The sequence below is a fragment of the Bidens hawaiensis genome, unplaced genomic scaffold, assembly GCF_021521415.1.
Source record: "Bidens hawaiensis isolate Kalapana, Puna unplaced genomic scaffold, B.hawaiensis_p1.1 tig00013806_1, whole genome shotgun sequence".
Classification (NCBI taxonomy): domain Eukaryota; kingdom Viridiplantae; phylum Streptophyta; class Magnoliopsida; order Asterales; family Asteraceae; genus Bidens; species Bidens hawaiensis.
In genome coordinates this window covers 580,740-596,767 of record NW_027492180.1, presented here as the reverse complement: position 1 = coordinate 596,767, position 16,028 = coordinate 580,740, and the positions used below count along the sequence as shown (strand labels likewise).

At 38.7% G+C, this 16,028-nt stretch overlaps 1 protein-coding gene and 1 pseudogene across 2 annotated transcripts; one reads left to right on the top strand and one right to left on the bottom strand.

Moving 5' to 3' along the window:
• Positions 1-205: 205 nt before the first annotated feature.
• On the top strand, positions 206-5,420 carry LOC143545024 (acetyl-coenzyme A synthetase, chloroplastic/glyoxysomal-like; annotated as a pseudogene). Its single transcript, XR_013137353.1, has 18 exons — positions 206-356; positions 1,138-1,284; positions 1,369-1,524; positions 1,601-1,723; positions 1,798-1,966; positions 2,078-2,160; positions 2,284-2,385; positions 2,473-2,561; positions 2,906-2,996; positions 3,461-3,574; positions 3,650-3,726; positions 3,816-3,894; positions 3,964-4,032; positions 4,102-4,277; positions 4,357-4,413; positions 4,721-4,811; positions 4,892-4,990; positions 5,070-5,420. The product of XR_013137353.1 is annotated as an acetyl-coenzyme A synthetase, chloroplastic/glyoxysomal-like (transcript).
• Positions 5,421-5,973: 553 nt separating this feature from the next.
• On the bottom strand, positions 5,974-8,829 carry LOC143545011 (uncharacterized). Its single transcript, XM_077036972.1, has 14 exons — positions 8,626-8,829; positions 8,348-8,442; positions 8,050-8,268; positions 7,909-7,980; positions 7,716-7,828; positions 7,527-7,655; positions 7,384-7,452; positions 7,179-7,266; positions 7,039-7,110; positions 6,862-6,962; positions 6,674-6,791; positions 6,542-6,601; positions 6,349-6,459; positions 5,974-6,084 (listed from the first exon to the last, which is right to left on the bottom strand). The coding sequence occupies exons 1-14, from the start codon at positions 8,741-8,743 to the stop codon at positions 5,974-5,976; spliced, it is 1,476 nt and encodes a 491-aa protein (XP_076893087.1). The 5' UTR covers positions 8,744-8,829.
• Between the last annotated feature and the right edge of the window lie 7,199 nt (positions 8,830-16,028).

Sequence of the window (16,028 nt, the reverse complement as noted above, 5' to 3'; positions counted from 1 at the left end):
TCTCTAAATGGTCTTGAAATCACCAGCTCCAGCTCCACCTCCTAAAAATTTATTATTATTATTATTAGAATAATAATAAGATAGTGCCATCAATTTCCAACTCCCTTCCTTCCGTGCCGGCTGGCTTGATTCGTCAACTCCTCCGATCTCTTTTTTTGTTTTGTTTGCTAGGTGAGGAGGTGAACGCAACTTCATTTGCAGATAGATGACGACAAGCAAGCACCCCCTCCGCCATGTTGAATCAATGCGGATCCGGTGCTGGCAGGATACCCCAACTCAACGCTGTTATACTCGGCGACTCTCTTGCCTCCGAGGAGAACGATCTCATCTTTCCCAGTCAACATTTCTCCAGCCAGGCAAGGTTCTATTCTTATTCTTATCAAATACAAATGACTTTCTTTTATCGTCGGTGATAAGCGTAGAGTAATTATGTTAACACCAAACTTTAACTTTTGAACCACTATTTTATTTTTTATAACATAATAATTCATGCCTAGTTCAAGTTATTTTTATGTTTAGTCGGTTAATACCGGATCCCACCCCTATTATTATTATTATTATTGTTTAATTTGAATGAGATTCAGATTTAAATTAGTCACTAGTATTAAGGGTTGGATTGCTTATTAAATATAAAACTGAAAAGTAGTGATTTTATCGAAACAGAAGGCAAGCGGCGCTGCTTCCCCCTTTTGAATTGTAAAGCTCAATCTTTTAAAATCTACATTATTGGCTGATCTTGGAGTCATAGCATTACTCGTTGAACTCGGTTAAGTAACTCCACAGCCTCAGGCAACCAAAAATGAGTATTTAAAAAAGTGTTTGGATTTGCATTTGTATTGAACTGGGAAAAGCTAATAATTCATGTAAAATGACCACATGGGTGGATACTAGATAATGTGGGTAGTAATATTTGTAATTTGATATTCTAAAAGTAAGCAGAAACAAAAAGCCACGGTTTGCGGCTTCTCAAAAACAGCTTTTAGCCCATACCAAAAAGCACTTCTGTCAAACCCAAATGCCTTATTGACTTATTGTTTTTTTTAAAGCCAATAAGTCAATAAGCTCTTTCTAAAAGTTTAGCTAAACACTCTCTTACTTTCAATTGGCATTTTGATAGTAACTGATTATCTATTGTAGTACTTGGAGATGTACAAAAGGTCAATTGAAGATCCTGCTGCCTTTTGGGCTGATATTGCATCTCAATTTTATTGGAAAAAGAAATGGCCTCAACACCAGGTTTATTCTGAAAACCTTGATGTCACAAAAGGGAACATCAGCATTCAGGTAGTAATTCATTCCCAGTGCTTATTCTTTTCATATTATTATACATTGCATATAGCCAGCCGCCAATTGCTTTGTCTTTCTCAGTGGTTCAAGGGTGGTATAACCAACATCTGCTACAACTGTTTAGACACAAATATTAAATCCGGCAACGGAGACAAAATTGCACTTTACTGGGAAGGAAATGAGCCTGGGATTGATGGCTCACTGACTTATTCACAACTTCTTCACAGAGTTTGCCAGGTTTCATCTTCTTTTGCATCTCTTCGTTTTTAGGTTATGATTTCCTTCTTACATTATTCATTCTTTCCCCTCACAGCTTGCAAATTTCTTGAAAGACAATGGCGTTCAAAAGGGCGATACCGTAATTATTTACTTACCCATGATCATGGAGCTGCCAATCGCAATGCTGGCATGTGCTCGCATTGGTGCCGTTCACTCGGTTCTGCTCAAAAATACCTTTTACATCCTATTATTATTGGAAATAACTAGCACTGATTCGTGTTTGATTTTCAGGTTGTTTTTGCTGGTTACTCTGCAGAATCGCTTCACCAAAGAGTTATGGACTGCAAACCAAAGATTGTGATAACTTGTAATGCAGTTATGAGAGGGAAAAAAGTAATAGATCTCAAAGGCATTGTTGATGCTGCACTTTTGGAATCATCTCAAAATGGATTATCTGTAGGTGGACTATACTTATCTTATGCACGGCCTACGAATACATTTTTGTATTTTTGTAGCTGATGCTTTCTGAATACATATATTTACCATTTGCTTTCTCTCATGTAACAAACAGATTTATGCTTGACTTATGAAAACGAGTCAGTTATGAAGAGGGAAGCTACTAAATGGCAAACGGGAAGAGATATTTGGTGGCAGGCATGTGGTTTTATTTGTAGTGCTTTCTGTATCCTATACCGTTCATTTTTTTAGTTATCATATGATCATGTGCATTAAATTTTAAGGCTTTTAGTAAATGCCTAAAGGGTTGAAGTTTTTCAGGATGTTGTTCCTAAATACTCTACTACATGTGATGTGGAGTGGGTTGACGCAGAGGATCCGCTTTTTCTACTTTATACCAGTGGAAGCACTGGAAAGCCTAAGGTATTTAAGTAGCATTAAATCTATAAAAAATGTTTTTTTATATTACTGGTTAGGTTTTCTAATAAACTATGTTGGTGCATTTGATAGGGTGTTCTGCATTCTACAGGAGGGTACATGATTTACACTGCAACAACATTCAAATATGCATTCGACTACAAAGATTCTGATATATACTGGTACAGCTTCATTTCTAGAGAGTTAGTTAATTCTAATTTATGGGAAAATATGGCAGATAAACATGTTTTTCAAGTTACATATTCTGAACAAAATATTTCAGCATCCAGTAATCATATCAGATCCTAGTTTTTTTATTTATTTTTATTCAAATTACTAAACATAAATCATCTATTGTTCTTCCTTTAGTTCTCTTGTATCAGAGTTTACTATTTATGATAATAAGTTAATCAAAACTCGAAGAGAATGACGTAACAAGTTTATATTTTTGGACAGTACACATTTCACCGATAAGTCTTGTTGTTTCAGGGTATGTTTATAATATTTGTTTCTTCTGAATATATAGGTGTACGGCTGACTGTGGTTGGATTACTGGACACAGTTATGTTACTTATGGACCTCTACTTAATGGAGCAACAGTTGTACTTTATGAAGGGGTAAAACAATTTGTATTTTGTATTTTTCAGATAACTAAAGGTAATACATTAGGTTACATATCTATACCTAATAAATAAGTAACTATCCACTGCCATGTGTCACAATAAGTAACCTACATTTTCCCGTCTCTCTTATTTTACGCCTTTGCAATATATAAGATTACAACTTGCGAAATTAGAGAAAATTTGTTCTCTTTAATATTTTAACTATTCGACCCATGTAATACATGGGTTTCTAATCTAGTAATCTAATAAAATGATTTCTATCATCTTACAATCCATTATATTAAGGGCATTTCCTTTTTCTGTCATTATAATTTAGCTATGAAGGTTAAAAATGCTAAGTAGTATCTATCAGCTATTAAAAAGTTGAGATCTTTTGTGTTATCTTTGGGGCATATGTACATGCCTGTGATTTAATAAAACTTGATGTGATAGAGCATTTTTCTAAACGGTACCTGCAGGTTCCTAACTATCCAGATTCTGGACGCTGCTGGGAAATTGTTGACAAATACAAGGTTACATTATTCTACACTGCTCCTACTCTGGTGCGGTCTCTTATGCGTGATGGAGATGAGGCAAGCAACCATCTATTTTTTTATTTATTTATTGTATTTGAAATTCTTTTAGTCATATATTTTTACTCCATGCAGTATGTTACTCGTCATTCCCGTAAATCTTTACGGGTCCTTGGTAGTGTAGGCGAGCCGATCAACCCAAGTGCATGGAGGTTCTTCATTTGTTCAGTTTTTATTTTTCAAGAGGACGATGAATTATTATATGTTGTATCTCATGAAAATTCTTTTATTGACTTTACAGATGGTTTTTCAATGTAGTTGGAGATTCAAGGTGTCCGATATCAGATACCTGGTGGCAAACAGAGACTGGAGGTTTCATGGTACACACTAGTTAATCATTATTTTTATTTTTGTTTATTTTATGATCTTATGCCACCTGTTGCCTCCAGATTACTCCCTTACCTGGCGCGTGGCCACAAAAACCTGGTTCTGCCACTTTCCCATTTTTCGGGGTGCAGGTAATTTACTGAAAGTTGCATCTGTTCACCAATCGCTATCGACTTTCTTCATAAAAATTATAAATGCAGCCTGTGATAGTGGATGAAAAGGGAAATGAAATTGATGGAGAGTGCAGTGGCTATTTATGTATTAAAAGCTCATGGCCCGGGGCATTTAGGACACTCTATGGCGATCATGATAGATATGAAACAACTTATTTCAAGGTGTTCCCTGGCTATTATTTTAGTGGTGACGGTTGCAGTAGGTAATAACGTCTTGAGAATATCTTAAAAATTCATATGCTAAATGACAAGTAATATATGTCGAATGTGGAATTGTTCCAGGGACAAGGATGGATATCATTGGCTCACAGGGAGAGTTGATGATGTAATTAATGTCAGGTATATTCAACAAGGTTTACTGTTAGCACCTAAAACAATGAATTAGACTGAAGAAGTAAACCAAATAGAACAGGCCTAAGACTAGTCAATTGCCAAATCAGACATGTCTAATTTTGCAATTGAAAGTTTAATGAAGTTGGATGCATTGCTAAAGGATACTTGTCATTGTAGGACCTCCCATTCTTATTAATTATATATATGCAATATCTTTTAATGGGCACACCAATTGGAACCAAGCTCTTATTTTACATCCCATTGCAAATTTACCTTTTACTGCTGAAATTCATAATATGTAATATGTGAACAGTGGACACCGTATTGGTACTGCAGAAGTTGAGTCAGCTCTAGTTTCACACCCCCATTGTGCTGAAGCAGCTGTTGTTGGTGTTGAACATGAGGTAGCTTCTTTGTTTTTTTATAAATCTTGGGCTGAATGCTATTTACAATCATTATTTGTAATATGTGTTTGTGTTGTTAGGTGAAAGGTCAGGGAATATATGCATTTGTTACTCTGGTGGAGGGTGTTCCATACAGTGAAGATCTTCGCAAAAGCCTTGTGCTTGTCGTTCGAAACCAAGTAAGTTTTTATTTGTTTTTCCTTTTAAAATTTCAACCTCTTCTTTTAAATGTCTATAATAAGTTAATTTGTGCATCAGATTGGAGCATTTGCAGCACTTGACAAAATTCATTGGGCACCCAGTCTTCCAAAGACAAGAAGTGGAAAGATAATGAGGAGAATTCTGAGGAAAATAGCCTCTAGACAGCTAGATGAACTTGGGGATATAAGCACGCTTGCAGAACCAAGTGTTGTTGATCAGCTTATCGCTCTTGCTGATTCCTAAGCATCAGGTTTTATTTACGTCTTTTCTCAGGAAATAAGTGGTGAATGGATTATATAAATTTTCATGGACTATGAGTGGTTTCTAATATACTAACATCACCCTTTGTAAAGAGGGAACCATATCATTGTTTGCTTCGTTTTTCTTCCTTCTTTAGTAATTGAATTCATTGTGCAATTTTGTTGTTACTACAACCAAATCCTTATCAGCTCTTGTTTCCGCATAGTATTTGTGAGTCTTGATCTAAGCTACAGCATTAAAATAGACCATTAGAAGGCGGCTACCCGAGGCTGAAGCCTCAGGATCACTCTCCTATATAAACTATCCTCATTGGTATATATGTGTGTTATGTCATATGTGAGAGTGTAGAATGTGGGCCGGATTCAGGGTTCACGTCACCATCTATGGTTCAAAAATGTCACATACTCTTGGAAGATTTGCAATGGTGACTGCTGGGAGGTTAATGTTAATTTTTTTATTATTTTTTTTTAATAACTAAAATGAGGCATTGTCATTGTCATTTTCAGTACAGTATAGATTACTGCATTTTAAAGGAGTTCTATAAATACGATTCACATGATACATCAGTAAAACTGTATAAGCGGCTATTAATGCCACAAGTATAGTTAACTATATATATATTAAAAGTCTAAATTTGACTGAAATTTTAGCTTAGAAAAGTGTGATGTGGCTGCCAGCTAGATGCCCCATGGCAACACATTTAAGCACTGCTTTCCTCCTGCCTTGCCTTAAGTACCAGCTCTTCTGTGGTGGTGCCGATGATCTCATTTGCACGTTTAAGACCAGCACAGTAATACCTTCCAATTTGATCCTAAATTAAGAAAACTCAAAATCTTATATTAAGTCACGCTTTTTACAAAACCAGTTTTAAGTAGAGAACCATATAGGCACTTGTACATTGGTGTTTTTAAGATATAATGGGGGAGAGAAAGGTGGTTACATAATTGTCGTATGTGTCATAGTTATATCAATAGGTACAAGTGTTCATGCGGTTCTCATAGTTCACCTAAAAGTGGTTCCCACTTTATATGATCCAAGCAAGCGACATTTGGTTTTTTGTTTTTTTTAATCTGACCTTCGATATAATACCCAGTTTTTCTAATTTGCTGACTGCATCATCCACATCAAAGTTGCATTTTTCACCAAACTCTTCCTTTATTAAATCCTCACATTTTTGGTCTAGTTCCTAAAATGCATAAATAAAATTAATTAATAATTAATTTAGTGTTAAACGTATACATATGGATTGACAAATACATGATAACTACCTTCAAAGTTGCTTTCCCCTGTTCCATTAGTATAAAGAAACAAATGATCACCTCCTTTACCTGAGTATGATTAAGTTATCCTAATTAATAATTGCATAATCCAAAATTTAAATTCTATATATGCATGCTTACTTCTTGTTGAATGACATCATCACACAAATGAAGAAGAGTGCCTCTTCCACTATCCAGTTGTTTGTTATACATGAATTGGGTGATCAAGTTCTGATATGTGTCCATATTTGCCTGAAACCTGCATTCCCAGATTTTTGGTAACAAAAATGAAAAGACAGTATCTGTATATCTAAAGGATGACGACTCACGTAAAGTATACTTTGGCAAAGTAACCAACTACCGTAGAGACAACTGCAATGATCACCCAAAAGTCAGCTTTAGGGGTCTCAATTGAACCTGTAGCAGCTGCCTGCAGCAAAATGTAAACATTTCAAAAATTAAGAATAAAAAAGAGGGAAAATGAAGTAAATGAACAACTGACTAACCAGACCGAAGACGGCAGTTGCAAGAAATTTCACCCAGTCCATAGGGGTCAAACTGGGATTTTTCTTCTCGGGCTGTTAAAGCGAATATCGTCAATAGTCAAACTAGAGAAAAGTCAAATCAAAGAGAGCAAACAACTCACCAAAACTATTTCCATATCTGCCATTGGGATTTGTTTTAAATGCTTCACATAGATTCCTCTTTCCTTGTTTGCCTTGCTTCCAGCTAGCCTGTATGAATCAAACATCATATTAAATTAAATAGTAAATGCCATGTCACTCCTTCAGGAATAGGACACAATAATATAGCGCATATCATAGACGAGAGTACCATCAAAGGAATGATACCTGTAAACAACAATTATCCTGTCAAATGTAGGTTCTTGGATGGTAATCTTACTAGCCAGATTCTGTAAACTGGTAGAATCATGTATGTTATTGTTAGCTAATGTCTACCTAGCAACAACCAAAAATAAAGAAATAATTACAACCTCAAGTCCATTTTTTCAATCCGGATTCGCTCAACATACAAGTCATCCTGAAATTCTTCATCAGTGATTTCATCATCTTTCTTAGGCAGTACAGCAGTACTAGTTTTCTTAGGAAAAAACTTTTCTAACCTGCAACACAATTACAAGTCTTATAATCTTTGAGGTTAAACTGTAAGAAAACAAACTTACCGAGTTACTCTCATGATGCATGCCCATATGCGTGCAATGATCATGTCGACCTTCTCCATGATAAAGTAATCAGTTGTACGATCAATTCCAATGCCACGTCTAAAGATTATATACTGCGAACAAAAAGACGTAAATGCTATTTATTTATTTATTTATTTATTTATTATGATATAATGTTGTAAAGCTAGAATACCTTATCAGCAAAGTCAGGAAGGTTTTCTTGTGGATGCTCCTTAAAGTACCTCTTTAATAAGTTTTTATCAAGCTACAATTAAAAAAAAAATATATGTAAATATTAATAAACATAATACAAACAACCAGATTGAAGGCATACCTTTGATTCATCGACCGAAATAGGAAGATTGAGAAGATATTGGCCTGATTGTGCAACCTCAATCTCCTCGTTAGTAGCAATCTTAAAATTGCTCTTTTCTAGGACCTTAAACAAATAGGTGAGGAAGTTCTGTTCAAGATTATCGATCTCCTGCGAGGATAAATTCTGCTGCGCCAGTTTCTGAGCCCCATATACGGGATCAAACAGCGCGTATAGTTGCTGAAAGTAATGAAATCAGATAGGCGCATGTTGGTGGGAGAATATGTTATTTGGAGGGAGAAAATGATCGAAGAATTACCATAAGGTCTTCAAACTGAAGAAAATACCAGGCTCGAATCATGTACTCGACTCTCTTGCAGAGTTTCAAGAAGTCTGCCCTGTCAGCAGTTTGCTCTGCAAATCACTCACAATCAAGAAATGTTTGTTATTAATCTAGAAACATGAAATTGAATAGCATACAGAGGGGTGATTGGTGATCATATCATTCAAGATTTGATAGAAGAAAGACATGCATCATGCATGCATGCATTGCATACGTATGTAAATTAATAAAATGAAATGGAAGAGGTTACTAACCAATGAGGTTAGCCAAAGCCATGATGAGCCTGGGCTTCAAAACTGGAATGACTGATTCTCGTTCCAATCGGATCACTTCTCTGTTTTCTTGGTATTTGGTGAGACTCGCCATCGGCATTCCAATTCAATTCATCTATCAAAATAACCAAGAAACACAGAATAAAACAACAGATCCAATGAAACGTAGATGGGCTTAATTAATGGAGAACTAAATGCAACAAATGAATCATAACGTAACCAGTTTTACATGCATGTATTTATATATTTTTAACGTAATTTATTTAAGATTTTAAGGTAACAACATATTAAGTAAATAAAAAAAAAAGAGTTTTTTGAGTTAAAGCACTGAAATATAGCTTGTTATCTAAGTTACACAAAATTACTGGAATATTTAATTAAGAGGGAAAAGTTAAAATACAAATGGAGACAAAAATGAGAAGGATTTATAGCCACACAAAAAACCCCTCAAAAAAATTCAAAAAAATTAATAAAAAAAATCATAACTCAAAATATAAATAAAAAATTAAAAAAGTAAAAAAAAAAACAAAAATGTTTCCCTCATCATTCTCGTTCAAAAAAAAAACCCTCGAAAAGACACAATGCAGAGACAAAAAACATAATGACGAAAAGAACAAAAGACACAATGTAGAGACAAAAGACACGATTAAGAAAATGAGCAAAAGACACAATTATGACTAAAAAAGACACAATAAATCGCAAAATATAACACAATGCCGAACAAAATATAACAGAATGTTGACTAATATAACACAATATCAAGAAAAAAAGACATAATGTTAAGGAAAAAAGACATAATAAATGACAAAAATAAACACAAAACACAATGATAAACAAAAAGACACAATGGTCTTTTTTACTCAACATTGTGTCTTTTTCGAGGTTTTTTTTTTAAGAATGAGGAAGATGGTGAAAACATTTTTGTGTTTTTACTTTTTTGGTTTCACAATGGTCTTTTCCACACCCCACAGTTTCAAGGTTTAAACACACACCCCACCTCCACTGCGTAACCCACCCACCGCGCCTCCGCCAGTCACCCCACCCACCGCACCTCCGTCACTCTGTAACCCACCCACCCCACTCACCCCACCCACCGCACCTTCGTCCCTCCGTAACCCACCCACCCAACCTTCGTCACTCCATCACCCATCCACCCATCGCACCTCCGCCACACTGTCACCCACCAAACCACATCTTTTATTGATGTGGGTTTGAGGTAAATGTGGTTACAAAGTCTTTTAGTTTCAAGATTCTTGGTGGGTGTTGGGGTTTGATTAATGCTTGGGGAATGGGAGTTCAATCTTGGAGCTTTTGTGGTTTTGTGGGTTTGGAAACCAACTAGATTTCTAGCCCGGCTCTAAGGGATTCATTTGGTAATCGGTTGTCGGTTCCACATCATTTCTCGTGGTGGATTGGTTAGGGTGGGCCTAGCAATGGAGTGGGTGTTCGGCCTTCGGGGGGTGTTTGGCTGTGTCCTTTTCGGGGGTTCCATTGTTGCCCGGATGGACGGGCGGGGTTCAAGGGGTTCCCTCGGTTGGTTACGCATATCAAACGACTTCATTTGTCGTCGGATGAGCGAAAAGGAGCCCTACGGGACGCCGTCTCCACGGATTGTGATTTATTTATTTCGGTTGGGGAGGCTTTAAAGGCTTCGGACCAGTGGCTATGTGGGTTGTGTATGCGTGTAAATGCTCTTAGACGGGCGTGTCATCATGCTGATGGGGTTGCCAAGTTCAAGGAAGGCGTGGGAGATGTGGATGAGTTTATTGTGGGGATTGATAAACCGTATGTTATGAGGGATGTTGCTCCCTTGGGAGGGATAATGGTGGATGAGGTTCTCCTTGACTGCGTCTTCTCTCTTCCTATCATGACTGTTAAGAGCATCCCTCGTAGTTGTCGTATGGCTTTTGCTTAGGCCTTAACTGCGGCCCTAGCAAAGGTGGTTGCTATGCCAGAGTCTGTGGAGGCATGGGTGAGACTTTTGTTGTTACCGCGGTGCACATTGTGAGTTTTCAGACCTTCTAGTCGTTAAGAGCGCAAGTCCGGCTTGCAATGTCATAGTATTCAGCGGGCACTAACAGCTTGGGGTGTTAAGGATGGTTTTGATGCGCTTATTTTATCCCTTTTTGCCCAACCTTTGAGGGTGGGCTCGAGTCATGATGGGCCTCTCGCTAAGCATGATGACTCTGCGGTGTGCAACAATGTGAAACAATGTTTACGAAAAGTGACGGATGGGCATTTCACCACCGCAATTAAAGTATTATGCTCTTCAGGGGTTGCACATTTCGGCAATGATACTTTGAAAGCATTAGTGGCTAAGCATCCCAACTTGTCCCCGCCGGTTATGCGTACTTCATTGCTTTCTAAAGGGACGTCTTGCGGGCGAGATGGATTGAGGGCCAAACACATTTTGGATGCTTTTTGTGGGGAGGGGTCGACGATCGCTGTTGGGTTGCTAAAAGCTACTACTGCGGTGGTTAATTTATCTCTGGGGGGAGATGCCCGAGGGTTTTGGCGGAGTTCATTGCGTCGGCTCCTCTCACACCGTTGCTCAAACCGGACAATGGGATTAGACCCATTGCCGTAGGTGCCATTTGGAGGAGATTGATCTCTAAAGTGGCTATGAGGGGTGTTGGAAAGGAAACTGCCAAATACCTTTGTGACTTTCAGTTTGGGGTGGGAGTCCCTAGTGGTGCAGAGGCCGTGCTTCATAGCGCGAACAGGTTTTTAAATAAGTATCATTCTGATGGGTCGTTGACTATGCTTACCGTTGATTTTTGTAATGCTTTCAACTTGGTGGATAGGACTGCCCTTTTGAATGAGGTTCGTGCCCGATGCCCGTCTATTTCTTTATGGGTGAACTTTTTATATGGGCAGCCGGCTAGGCTATATGTGGGAGATGACCACATTTGGTCCACCACTAGGGTTCAGCAGGGGGACCCTTTGGGGCCTCTTCTTTTCGCTTTAAATCTGCACCCTCTTATTCATCTGGTCCAGGATGTCTTGTAAGCTCCTCTTCCATGCCTGGTACCTAGATGATGGTACAATTATTGGAGACACTAAAGAGGTTGCTAAAGCTTTAGATATTATCAGGACAGAGGGCCCTCGCCTGGGCCTTGATCTTAACGTTAATAAAACAGAAGTATTTTGGCCGTCATGCAATGGGGTTAGAGTTCAGGAGGGGGTGTTTCCATGTGAGATTGGAAGGCCAATGTTAGGTGTGAAACTGCTTGGGGGAGCCGTTAGTCGAGATGCGGAATTCATTAGCGGACTTGCTGTGAAAAGGGCTTCGCGGGCTGTGGAACTGATGAGCCATATCCCATGTTTGCGGGACCCCTAATGCGAGCTCCTTTTGCTTCGCTCATGTATGAGAGTGGGTAAGTTGTTGTTCGGCCTCAGAACGTGCCAACCTGTGTTTGTAGGGGAAGCTGTTTCTGTTTTTGACAATGGCCTTCGAGGGGCGATTGAGAACATCGTGGTTTGTGGTGGTGCATTTTTTGGAGAATTTCAATGGAGGTTGGCATCACTTCCGACTCGTTTTGGAGGTTTGGGTTTATGTTCAGCTTCAGACGTATCTGCATATGCGTTTGTGGCCTCGAGGGCACAATCTTGGAAATTGCAAGACCACATCCTTCGAGATTGTTGTATTGATGGGTTTGACTCCGATTATGGGAGTACGATAGATCGGTTGCACATTTCGCTTCCAGAGTTTGATATTAGAGGTTTCTCTAATAAAGACACCGCCCCACCTAAAGCCCAACATGCTTTGGCGAGTGCCCTTTATAGTGGAATCATCCAGAGTCTGGAAGTGAAGTTTAATTTATCTCCTCGTCAGAAAGTGGTGTTTGAGTGCCTTCGGGCTCCCCAGGCTCAAGATTTTTTAAATGTTATCCCTATTGAAGGATTAGGCCAACATATGTCGGCTTTGGAGTACCGGACCATCCTTAAGTATCGGCTAATGATCCCTTTGTTCCCGGTAGATGAGCCATGCCCAGTTTGCCGCAAGGTTTGCTTGGATTCTTTTGGTGAACACGCAGTTCATTGTAAAGAGTTACCTGGGTTTAAGTACATACGTGATTTGGTGAGGGATGTTCTATGCGATGTTTTTAAACAGGCCGGAATTTCGGTTAAAAAGGAGCCCCCGTAAACTTTCTTACGGATCCTCTTGAAGGAAGATCTACTTTACGACCTGCCGATATTCTTGTTTTTGGGTGGGTAGGGGGTAAACACGTTTGTGTGGATCTCATAGGAGTGTCCCCTCTTGTTGGTCTTAGGGAAAATGGTTTTGTAGCAGGCCAGGCTGTGACATCTGACCCGATCCGACCCGACCCAGGTACCCGTTTCTCTTACCCGAACTCTTTCTTTTATGATTTAATATTTATTTATACTTATATTTTACTTTTAATAATAATAATGTTTTCCTTCCCGCCTCTTTCTCTCTCTTTCTTTCCGCCGTCCCGTCCCTCTTCTTCTCTCTTTCCGCCTTCTTTTCCCTCTTGTCGCCGTCCCGCCCTTACGCCTTGTTTCCCTCTTTTTCTTCTAACTCTTTGCTTGTCCTTTGTTCCTTCCCGCCTAAGGTTGTCTGCGCAGCTCCACGCGCCAGACTCCCTTACAAGGAATCCTGCGTGAAGACCACCTGTTTCAGCGATACGCGAGACGAACTCTTCTCGCAGCGCGTTAAGAATTGTAATTCTTCTCGCAGTGCGCGAAGGACGGAAGTTCTTCCCGCGACGCGCTAAGGATTTGTAGTTCTTCTCGCAGCGCGCTAAGAATCGTAGTTCATCCCTCGACGCGCGAAGAATTATAGTTCTTCCCGCGGCGCGCTAGGAATTTTAGTTCCTCCCGCGGCGCGCTAAGAAATGTGACTCTTCCCGCGGCGCGCTTAGAAATGGTAGTTCTTTCCGCGACGCGTTAAGGTTAGTTCTGTCTGCCTTCGCGCTCGCGCTCTCTTGACCTTCTGTGTCTGCCTTCGCGCCTTAGCCTTCTCGCGCTGAATCCTTCGAGTTTTCTTCTGTTTAAATCTAGCCGTTTGCTTTTGTGTTGTCTTATCTTTTGAGCTGTTGACCTAATCTGCTTTATGTCTGAAAAGCCACTTTTGGCGCAGCATGCGCACCAACCCCATTGATTGACTGATAAAGTGACTGACATTATCTTTTGAGATCTGCTTTTTCCATGCTTGACCTGTACCTTTATCTGAACCGCCCATGCCTTTTTACTGTTCCCTGTCAGCCTTTTTCTCTTTTTCCTGCTGCCATATCTTTTGATATCTTTTGCTTTTGGAATCTTTTGCTTTTTGAGATCTTTTCCCCTTTTTCTAGGGATTGTGTTCCCTAGGGTTTCTCTATAAATAATAGTATTATTTTTCCTAACACTACACACACAAAACACTTAATCTCTCCTGTTTTCCTTGCTCTCTGCCGCCTCCCTCTCTGCCTCCGTCTTCCTCCCTGTTCTGTCCTGCTCTTCCGGTAATATATATATTATATATAATAATTTACTTATTAATTATGCTAACTTATAATCAAGACTTAAAACAGATCGTTAAAACAATAATCTTTAATTATAGGTTAACTTGTGCTTGTTTAAAGTTGGTTCTTGCTTTATCTTACACCGCATCGTTTATCAAGTGAGTAATCTCGTACCTAATCCCTTGTTGCTTTTAATGTTTTGGGATGTTCATGTGTTCATACAAACTTAGAGTCTTAAACTTGTTTATGAGCTTTAGTCGCGCAGTATCCCATGTGTTGAGGACGTTTACTTGGCTGTTTATTTGTATGTGTGTATCATTAACCGCTTTGTTCGGCCTATTCCGCAGTTTTCATGGATCCATTAGATGAACACGGGAGACCTATCGTTTACGGTTTTCTTTGTTTACACTTGCACAGATGTTTTCTCGTTTTTGTGCTCAATTGGGAGCACGGATTGAACTATGAACTATGAGCTATGATCTATTTAGGCTTGATCACAATCTGATTGCACCCTTGTTAAACACCAGACATACACGTGTTGCGCGCAGATTTATTGTTATCTATGTATTGTATTAAACTTGATTTCTCACCAACACGCAAGTGTTTGACGTTTATTTTAACACATGTTCAGGTTTGCAGTAGCTGTTTTGGAGCTTGTGGACACATAGGAAGTTTCTTTATTTTGGACCTAGATTAAAATGTATCAAGACAAGTTTTTGCTGTTCGAATATTATAATTTATAATATATTGATTTATGATGTTTTATGTTATCTTGTTTACTTTGCGCGTGCGCGAATAAATGTATTTATTAAATATTGACACCCAATAGTGTCACGAGTAATGAAACAATATGTGGCGCCCCGATGTATAATCCGCCTTTGGTCGGGGTGTTACAGATTGGTATCAGAGCTCGTTGACTTTAGGATAGGTGGTTAGACGTAACGGCCTAGAATACCTAAGAGTCCCTTCTCGCGCATGAGAGAAATCTCATGTTTGCGCGCTTATTGTTAATTACTCGTTATTTATGAATATGCTCGCGCTTGCGCAGTATATGATTTTATTCCGCGATATTTCGATTTTTGTTGAATTTCGATTTTTATTGATTTTACTTACCTATTCGTTTGTTGGGATTGAAAATCCGAAAAGTCATGGTGATACATGAATAGTTGATTTTCAATTTCCATTTACGATTATGTTCTGAGGTTGGAGACTTGAAAAGTCATGGTGATACATGAATTGTCAACCTCCAATACTCATTTTCTTGTATGTTTTATATTGAAGATTGAAAAGTCATGGTGATACATGAATTGTCAACCTCCAATACTCATTTTCTTGTATGTTTTATATTGAAGATTGAAAAGTCATGGTGATACATGAATCGTCAATCTCCAATACTCGTTTGCTCGTATATTTTAAATTGGGAATTCGGAAAGTCATGGTGATACATGAATTGTCGATTCTTGATTCGAATTTGTTACCTTTATTAAGTCTGCATTTTGGGTCATTTATTTTACTTTAACTTTTGATAGCATCTAACTCCGTGAAACCAAGCTTTATAAGATTAAAACTTTGCGATAAAAACCAAGATATTAACTAAAATTAAAATTTTTATAGAATGCCTCCGCTATCTCGCCAATTTCAGAGAAGAGAAGCCTCGCGCATGCGTAGACAGCAACGTTCCCAGGAAATGGCCGCCGCAATAGCCCAAGCTTTGAGCCAAAACAATACCAACACCTCCAGTTATAACATTAAGTCCTTTAACGCGGGTAACCCTCCAAAGTTCACAGGTCTTGAAGGAGCCACCGTGATGCTCCAATGGCTTGAGAAAATAGAAAACACTTTCCTCCACACCCAATGCCCCTCAGACAGACGAACCCTATATGCTTCCAGTGTCCTGGAATCCAGAGCGCTTACATG